The sequence below is a fragment of the Micromesistius poutassou genome (genome assembly GCF_964030765.1).
Source record: "Micromesistius poutassou genome assembly, contig: SCAFFOLD_6437, whole genome shotgun sequence".
NCBI classification, from domain to species: Eukaryota; Metazoa; Chordata; class Actinopteri; order Gadiformes; family Gadidae; genus Micromesistius; species Micromesistius poutassou.
Window position 1 is genome coordinate 1 of NW_028177104.1, and position 9,868 is coordinate 9,868.

Consider the following 9,868-nt stretch of genomic DNA (forward strand, 5'->3'; position numbering starts at 1 on the left):
AGTACAGATACAGATACAGTACAGATACAGTACAGATAACAGATACAGTACAGATAACAGATACAGTACAGATAACAGATACAGTACAGATACAGATACAGTACAGATAACAGATACAGTACAGATACAGTACAGATACAGTACAGATAACAGTACAGATACAGATACAGTACAGATACAGATACAGTACAGATACAGTACAGATAACAGATACAGTACAGATAACAGATACAGTACAGATACAGATACAGTACAGATACAGTAGATACAGTACAGATACAGTACAGATAACAGATACAGTACAGATAACAGATACAGATGCGTACTCGTTTGCCCCCGTTTGTCTTGAATTAGTTTTGAAGGTGACGTATTGTACCACCAGGTGTGATTTAGCCGTTACAAGCCAGCACACGTCTCGGTGGACACGCCCTCTTGTGATGTCAGAAGAGGCAGATTTTGTACAACGACTTGTAACGGCTGATCACACTCACACCTGGTGGTATGATATGTCACTAATCCTTTTTAAAATGAATTGTAATCATTCAAATCCCGTCTTTGGCTCTCGCCCTCCAGAGATTCGAAGAGCATCAGATCACGTTCCCTGCTGGGATTCATTAGTATCATTTCATTTTTCATTTTCTTCCCATGCTTTTGTGTTGCGGTCGTTTGAAACCATTAATATGCTGCACCTATTTGACCTTTGACCCCCCCCCCCCCCCCCCACATTATGTCTGATCACCTGATAAAACGGTTTGGTGTGGTTGGTCATTTCGTTGGTTAACCACTTTATTGATTGTCTGTGTGTCTCTCTCTCTCTCTCGACGTCTGTCTCTCTCTACGTGTGGTGTCTCTCCCCCTCTCTCTCTCTCTCTCTCTCTCTCTCTCTCTCTCTCTCTCTCTCTCTCTCTCTCTCTCTCTCTCTCTCTCTCTCTCTCTCTCTCTCTCTCTCTCTCTCTCTCTCTCTCTCTCTCTCTCTCTCTCTCTCTCCCGCCCCCCCCCAGCTGGAGGTGGTGCTGAAGGCGTACGAGGCTCTTCTCCTGGACCTGGGCCGTGTGCTGCGCTTTGTGGGCCAGGGTCTGTACCGGCTGCGGGGCCACCCCCTGCTGCGCGCCGGCAACCAGCACTACGCCCCCAGCTGGGCGGTGCGGCGGGCGGTGCAGACCATCGGCCAGGTGGACGAGCCGGTGGCGCGGGCGTCGGCGCTGACGGAGGACTCGGTGGTGGCGCTGCGGGGCCTCTTCCAGGGCATGGACAAGTACTTTGTGAAGGACTCGCGGGAGCTGAAGCGCGGCGCCAAGGCGGAGCTGGTGACGGAGGTGCGCGGCGTGGTGGGGCAGCTCAACGACGGCCTGGTGGAGCTCAGCGCCGTCAGGCAGGAGCTGCAGGACGCCACCGGCGGGGTGTGAGGCGCCGCCGCGAGGCCAGCTGTACTCGGACGCCAACGCCAAAGCACCGCCACCACCCGACCAAAGCACCACCACCACCCGACCAAAGCACCGCCACCACCACCACCCGACCAAAGCACCACCACCACCACCACCAACCAGACCACACCACCACCACCACCACCACCACCACCCGACCAAAGCACCACCACCACCACCACCACCAACCAGACCACACCACCACCACCACCACCACCACCACCCGACCAAAGCACCACCACCACCACCACCACCAACCAGACCACACCACCACCACCACCACCACCACCAACCAGACCACACCACCACCACCACCACCACCACCAACCAGACCACACCACCACCACCACCACCACCACCAACCAGACCACACCACCACCACCACCACCACCACCACCCGACCAAAGCACCACCACCACCACCACCACCAACCAGACCACACCACCACCACCGCCACCACCACCACCAGACCACACCACCACCACCACCGCCACCACCAGACCACACCACCACCATCATCATCACCACCACCACCACCAGACCACACCACCACCACCACCATCATCCGACCACACCACCACCACCACCACCACCACCACCACCAGACCACACCACCACCACCACCTCCACCACCAGACCACACCACCACCACCACCATCACCCCTAGCACCACCCCCCCCACAACCACCACCACCCCTAGCACCACACCTCTACCACCACCACCCCTAGCACCATACTCTCAATCACTACTCGCCCAATATCTCCACCCCTAACTCCACACCCTATACCTCCACCTCCACCACCCCCCCATACCCATTCCATCATGTGTAGGCCGCAGTCTGGTAATAGTTAGACCGGCATCGCCCTCTACTGGCTAAGCTGCGGTATGACACCAACCCGTCCTTCTCGGTGCAGATACAGACGCACTGGGCGCAGTACCCGTTGTTCCGGTAGGGATGTAATTGTTGTCGGGGGTTAACTTTTATTTGGGGTGTAATTGAGTAAAGTTGAACAGAGGAGTGCCGCAGTGTGACTCAAATCGGCGTTGGTGAATAATGTCTCCTGAGCCGAACCCATATCTGGCTTGGCTGGTTCTGAACCTTTGTGTTATTAAAGTGCGTATACAATAGGCCTATGTGGTTGGGAGACAAAAAAGAGATCATCGCACGAAGTTCTTTACAAACCATGTTTATAAATGATTATAACCTTTTAGAAAATAACACGCAATCACCCGTGTTGTCTGGGAGTAGCCTAATATGATTTATTTATAGTAGACTGGGTTCAGTTGCGCTTATTGTGTCCCTTATAGCTAATATTTATTTATGTCAAAGTTCTATATTTGGGGTTGGAGTTTTATCATTTATATATTTGTTTTGCACAGGTCGCTGTCACTTTATACTTTAAAAATTGGATTCTTTAACACGGGTGATGCTGTCTATTCTCCAGGGGCGATGTGTGTTTTATAATCTGAATCAATGTCATTCTTTGTAACCCGCGGTTCTCTTTGTACAATTTTTAGATTATGTAATAAAGTGATGTTTTACAAAATGAAAAGTAGTGTAATGTGAATATATAATGTAGGCCTAATATCTAAGTTCCTGAGTGACTGTGTAAATAAAGGCCATGGACTTCATAGGAATGCTAAGCCACGCCCACACAGGTGCAGCGAATGAGGAATATTTAGGGAAGCGAAATACTGCCTCAAAGTCCTCCGTTTACAAAATCAAGCCGGTATTTATTGGCGTTAGGGGTCGTATATCACGCATTGTTCCAGTTGTGAAGGTAAATAAACTTTGTTCCGTTCTGAAATCAGAGTCCGTCCCCCTTTTGCCTTACTGCTTTTTTCTCTTCTCGTTCAGTTGCCGTTGAACCAAGTTGGAAGAAACGAGGGAAGTAAAGCCAGGTCAGCGTTGTTTTTCACATCCACGTTCATGTTTAAAGTCTGTTCGAGTGTCACAATGTAACGAGACCTTAACTTGAGTTCAAAACTTTTAATAAGTAGTGTCGCGGTGCGTGTACTACTTCAAACATTCCTGCAGTCGCGACATAGCAAGCGAACCGGTGGGACAACATGCGTAAAAAGCCGTAAAATAGCTGTTTTTATGTTGGAAAGAATGAGTGACTGGACCCTCTCAAACTGTGTCAATGACGTGTTCAACTTTACTTTGGTGACTACTTCGTCAACCAATGTGATGCGCGTCAAAGTCAGCCCGGCACTCAGTCACCAGCATATCTGAAGCTCTGCCGTCTGTTCTCATTGACAACCTCCAGCATGTTCCGGAGGGATCAAGCCACCGAATCGTCATCCTCCACCTCCACGCCACAGCTCCCGCCCAGGCCCAGCGAGAGGGTGCGTGAACCTGCTCTAGTACCTAAGGCTTCCGTCCCCATATGGTGTTGTTGTTATTATTATTATTGCACATAGTTAGGCGTCGGCCGATAGGCGCGTAACATGAGTGCAGTATCATAAACATGCGCAGACGCAGCAAATGGGGAGGGGGGAGGTATAGTGGGGCCACAAGGTATTGTTCGTCCATGTTGAAGAGCTCAAACAGGTCGTGTTGGCTCTTATTTAATTGGACTTGTTTTCTTTTTCTTTTTTTCAGAACAATGACGTCACCGACGATGTTGTTCCAAACAATAGGGTGTGTGTGTGTGTGTGTGTGTGTGTGTGTGTGTGTGTGTGTGTGTGTGTGTGTGTGTGTGTGTGTGTGTGTGTGTGTGTGTGTGTGTGTGTGTGTGTGTGTGTGTGTGTGTGTGTCAGAATGAAGGAATGAATGAACCCGTGTTCATAAGTCTTGTGACTTCAATGGAGTCACACAAAGACCTTTGTCTATTCGATTCGATTGTCTATAACCTTTTATTTATTAATTAATGAATCAAATGTATTGATTTCTGTAATCAGCTGAAACAATTATTTTACACAATTGGCCTTTTCTTTTTTTTTTACGTGCAGTGAAAGTGATCTTTTCAAAAAGGTCCAAATAGTGTTCCAAAAACAGTGATACTCAGACAGTCTGATAGTCCTCGTTCTGCTCGTGGCGTTCTGCCATTTGAGACGCGCCGCGCCCGAGACGGACCGCCGCCGGCCGGGCCGCAGCAGCCCCACCCCGCCCCCCAGGGGGGCGCCGCTGCGCTGGGCGTCTCTCTGGTTAACCTCAAAGAAAACAACGGGCCGCGCGTTGTTGTGTTTGAGACGCAGCGCCTGGGGAGCGCAGCGGGTCACCAGTCTGTTCATCTGAATACGTTCTCATGACCAGCGAACGATTGAAATATTCAAATAAGTACATGTAGGTCTATACCTGTGATGGACTACACATGCAGCCTCAATATTCTTAATATCTTAAGGAATCCTATAGCCTACCTTTCACAGTTACACTAAAAGGTGATTTATTATTCAGCCATTTTCAGGTTTTAGGTATATTCTATCAATTCCATTACAACAAAGTATTTAGGCTATATGACACGGCTCAATCATCTGAACTGATGATTGGGAATGATCACTCAGTGATGAGTAAGTGAATGATCACTCGGTGATGAGTAAGTGGACGATCACTCAGTGATGAGTGAGTGAATGCGTTTCTGCGTGATTACTTTGATTCCAGAGGACTGGGGTGATGGGGGCGATACAGAAGGTCAATCCATTCAAGTCCACCTTCCAGGTAACTCGCGTCCCACGAGTAACAAAAACAAAAACGAAACGTTTGCTTTGCATAGTTGGCATTGTGGTAGAGGGTGTGTGTGTGTGTGCGGGTGCATTGTTGTGTCAGCGTGTAGTTTATCGCTTCCGTGTTAAAAGTATGCCACCAGTGCGTGCACCCTGACCTCGGGTCTCAGTGCCCCCGTGTGTCTGTCCTCCAGGGTTCTTCTGCCGCCTCACAGGAGTCTCTCCAGCCGGACGCCGCCGTCGGGGGGCCACAGGTGGGTGCAGGGAACCACTGTACTGTACCCCCCCCCCCCCCCATTCTGACCATACCGTAGTATCGGGTTCTCACAGAAATGTTGCCTATAGCAACCGCTCTGGCCCCAAGGCTTCAAACTCTTGGCATAGCTGCGTAAGGTGTGTAGTTTATGTAACGGCCACCGCCACTCAGCTATGAAGATTATCCGGTCACATGGTTTTCAAAGGGCTCGTGGTTGTTGAGTGAATTGTTCCAGACAGCGTGATGCTGGCCAATCCTGTTATGTTATGATTCATTCTCCTCTTGCACTTATATGCATTCCATTGCCCGTATATGATTAGACTTTGCCATTGTCAATCAAGTCAATCAAGATGTCATCTCAGACTCCCCTGAGTCGAAAAGGAAACTACATTTTTTTTCCTTCCTCAGGGCTCTGGCAAACTGATGGGGGTCATCCAAAAGGTCAACCCCTTTAAGTCCACACCACAGATGCCACTACCTGAACAGGTGAACTACCAAGCCAGTCCCCAAACGCCACACCACTCCTTCCATAAACAACACTTAACGCCAATTAAGTTTGGTTTTCTGTGAATTCATTTGTTGCTTCTCGATCGTAGGCCTCGACCACCGCGGTCACGAGAGCACCTTCGTCAGGGTCCCTGGACCAGAGAGGGTCTCCAGACCCTCCTCAGGTGTGTGTGTGTGTGTGTGTGTGTGTGTGTGTGTGTGTGTGTGTGTGTGTGTGTGTGTGTGTGTGTGTGTGTGTGTGTGTGTGTGTGTGTGTGTGTGTGTGTGTGTGTGATTTTACCAGCATCACATGAGTGAGATGTCATTGCATACCTCACTCTAGACTAGAGGGACGTGACGCAACAGGAAGTGCTGTGTATTTACCGACAGTATCAGGAAGTTTGAAAAACAGGTTTGCTTGTCTGCCTGGCAAAAAAAATGTGTGTTTTAACGGAATGTTTGTTTGTACTACGGAAAGGCTTTTAATCGCAGGGGTTTAATAGTGGGTGTGGCTTGTGGGTCAGTAAGCGTGGCAGTGCCCCTCGTTAACACCATGAGATACACCTGTGTCCCCCCCCAGTGCCCCTCGTTAACACCATGAGATACACCTGTGTCCCCCCCCCCAGTGCCCCTCGTTAACACCATGAGATACACCTGTGTCCCCCCCAGTGCCCCTCGTTAACACCATGAGATACACCTGTGTCCCCCCCCAGTGCCCCTCGTTAACACCATGAGATACACCTGTGTCCCCCCCCCAGTGCCCCTCGTTAACACCATGAGATACACCTGTGTCCCCCACCCCCCCCAGTGCCCCTCGTTAACACCATGAGATACACCTGTGTCCCCCCCCAGTGCCCCTCGTTAACACCATGAGATACACCTGTGTCCCCCCCCAGTGCCCCTCGTTAACACCATGAGATACACCTGTGTCCCCCCCCCCCCTAGTGCCCCTCGTTAACACCATGAGATACACCTGTGTCCCCCCCCAGTGCCCCTCGTTAACACCATGAGATACACCTGTGTCCCCCCCCAGTGCCCCTCGTTAACCCCATGAGATACACCTGTGTCCCCCCCCCCCCCCCAGTGCCCCTCGTTAACACCATGAGATACACCTGTGTGTCCCCCCCAACGGCCCCACACAGGTCAACCAACCAGCTGTGGATCTGACTGAACTTCCCATCTGGGATCAACGACTGACATCTCGTCTTGTGTTTGTCTTCAGAATCCCGGCCGGCTGCAGTCGGCCGTCCAGAAGATGAACCCGTTCCGCTCTGCCTCTCAGGTAAAACTCTGTCCCCCCCCCGTCCCCCCCCCGCCCCCCCCCGTCCCCCCCCCCCCGCCCCCCCCCCCTAATGGAACGGTCCACCAAAGTCTTGTTTTGAACGCAGGCGTCTGCGGCGGCCTCCACAGCGCCGTCCTCGGAGTCACTGGAGCGAGGAGGGAGCTCAGAGCCGTCCCAGGTGTGTAACCATGACGATGAGGAGGAGGAAGATCGGTGCTTTTGCAGTTAGTCGCAGCAGTGCTATGAAGCGCTGTGCTTTAATGAATCCATCTAAGACATTCAAACCCAGCGTTCTTCTAATTGGAATCAATTTCAATATTGCTCCTCTGGGGAGTTCATTCAATTATAATTCATTTTCCCATTTTTTGTGATTTGATTATCCAGAATCCTGGCGTGTTTGTCGGGATGATGCAGAAGGTGAACCCTTTCAAATCCACGATGAAGACCCAGGTACCGCCCGTCCCGATGCAAGACGCAACGTACCTAAATGCAGTCCTAGCTGCTCTTCATTCGCCACAACTTTTCAAAAGTGTAGTCGGACAAACAACTCTGAGAATGCAACTCTTTTTGAATATCAAAACGCACAACATCATCCACCTGTATGTTCAACGCACACACGTCTTACACAGCTCGCAGAGGACAGGCAAACTCACGTCACTCTGCCCCGTAAATGAACCTCCCTAATCTCTGGGCAACCGTTCAAATGACCTCTTCAAATCAAACCATGGCCTTACTGATAATACTCTTCTTCTCTGATCTATTTATCTCCTCGCACTCAGTCCTCCAACGACAATCTCTCGTCCAGCACAGGAAGTTTAACCGACAATAACAATGCCACGGAAAAACAGGTACACATTTAAGCTTGAGTTCATTTTTAGATCTGATTTCAAACACACGTCGTCAAGCGCTTATCTTTTTTCCTGGTCAAGTCACTGCCCCAGACGTCCGAAGTTTCCACCGACGCAGTAAATCACGAACTGCCCAAACAGGTATAAGCTTACCCTTTCAGCCATTATTTTCTTGCCAGGCAGGCATTTACATGGACTTTGAATAAGATATATCAGATTTAAATGTCATCGCACTGGTTGGGCCTTGTGTCTCCTTTTGAAATCACTTCAGAACCCCGGGATGTTCCAGGGAATGATGCACAAAGTCAACCCCTTCAAGTCCGCGGCTGCAGAGGTAGCTGCAAAGACACACCCGTGTGTATGGACTGAATGGCGGGGTTATTGGAATGCATATATTGAAGTTGAATATTCTTTGTATTCGGATCACCGTTGTTTGCCCTGTTATCTTCTGTACACTATTTGACAACAATGGAGGATCTCTTAAGGCTGAGACGGTGCTACCAGCATGACTAAGAACGCTGGTTGTTGTCTTAGTGATACGAGGGTGTGGGTGGAAAGGTTGAGTATCAACCAAACGGTTTTCTTTGTAAGACGAGTGTGTAAACAAACGTCCACAAGCAATGCAAGGCCGCGTGTGGCGTCACCGGCGCTCGCTCCAGGCGTTTGTGACTACGCATCAGGGCGGCTCCACTTGGGAAAAAATGAGAATCACGATTTTTTTTGGTCAAGATTGAAATCACGATTCTTCAAACGATTCTTTTTGAGTTTGAAAATAAAATGCATTTATTCGGCATTTCGGCAAAAAAAAACCTCACTCTAACAGAGTTTTGCAAATTCTTAAACTACACAAAATGTTCAAATTGGAAATAATGTACAAATAAATATGTATCCAGCTGTTCTGTAATTTCTATAAAACTTTCAATGAATAAAATAAATAGAAGAAAATCAAATAAGACAGAACAACTTAAATTAACTTAAATTAACTTTCTCGTGTTTAGTGCACTGACACATTTTTAATCTAATGTTTTTTGTAAACGACACTCAACCAATTGCATTCTGTAAATTGATCCAGTGATGGATTAAGGCTGGACGGTCTGGCCTGGCCCATCATACTCAGAACTCACTGAAATGAACTTCAGAATCATTTAAAAAAATATATACATAAATTTATATTTTTTATTTTTCAAAATAATCGTTCCAACTCGATTTTATTAATTTGGAGATCGTTTGACCCAAGAATCGAAATCGTGATCAAAATTCGATCCATTGCACAGCCCTACTATGCATCCAATCTGCTCTTTTTCTGTCCCTCTCCCTCTCTCTCTCCCTCTCTCCCTCTCTCTCTCCCCTCTCTCCCTCTCTCTCCCTCTCTCCCTCTCTCTCCCCTCTCTCTCTCTCTCCCTCTCTCTCCCCCCCCCCCCCCCCGGCAGCCTGTGGCCTCTGTGGAGCAGCGGGGGGCGGCGGCGGTCGACAGCGAGTCCTCCTCCAGCTGCGACAGCCTGGACGACGGCACCATCCAGAGACACGTACGGCTGGGTCACGGCTCGGGGCCTTCAGCCCACGGGGGGGGTCTGACCGGGGGGGGGGGGGTGGGGGGAGGACGACTTTCATTTTTGAGACACGGCCAGCTAATGTCGTGTTCGAGGCATGTCAGCAATGAAGCAGGTGGGGCGGTCCTGCCCGGGGGGTCGTAGGAGCCCTTTGGCTCGGGGGGGGTCAGACGCCCTCTGCACCGTACACCGCTCCAGTTCATCACGACGGACCACATCCACCTCAGTAGCTCAGGAGGTAGAGCGGGCCGAGTGGTAACCGCAAGGTTGCTAGTTTGATCCCCCCCCCCCCCGGCTGGGAGTGTCCCTGAGCAAGGCACCTCACCCTAACTGCTCAGCGACGAGCTGGCTGTCG

General features: G+C 50.0%; 1 protein-coding gene across 1 annotated transcript; it reads left to right on the top strand.

The window, feature by feature from the left end:
- Positions 1 to 3,088: 3,088 nt before the first annotated feature.
- LOC311376758 (uncharacterized protein) lies at positions 3,089 to 9,532 on the top strand (the record flags this gene model as incomplete). Its single annotated transcript, XM_084491234.1, has 15 exons — positions 3,089 to 3,206; positions 3,284 to 3,327; positions 3,696 to 3,774; positions 4,031 to 4,069; positions 5,030 to 5,086; positions 5,286 to 5,345; positions 5,756 to 5,833; positions 5,944 to 6,018; positions 7,056 to 7,115; positions 7,222 to 7,293; positions 7,500 to 7,565; positions 7,895 to 7,963; positions 8,045 to 8,104; positions 8,235 to 8,297; positions 9,394 to 9,532. Coding segments are annotated over exons 3-15 (916 nt in total), but the record flags the coding sequence as incomplete, so codon positions are not given.
- Between the last annotated feature and the right edge of the window lie 336 nt (positions 9,533 to 9,868).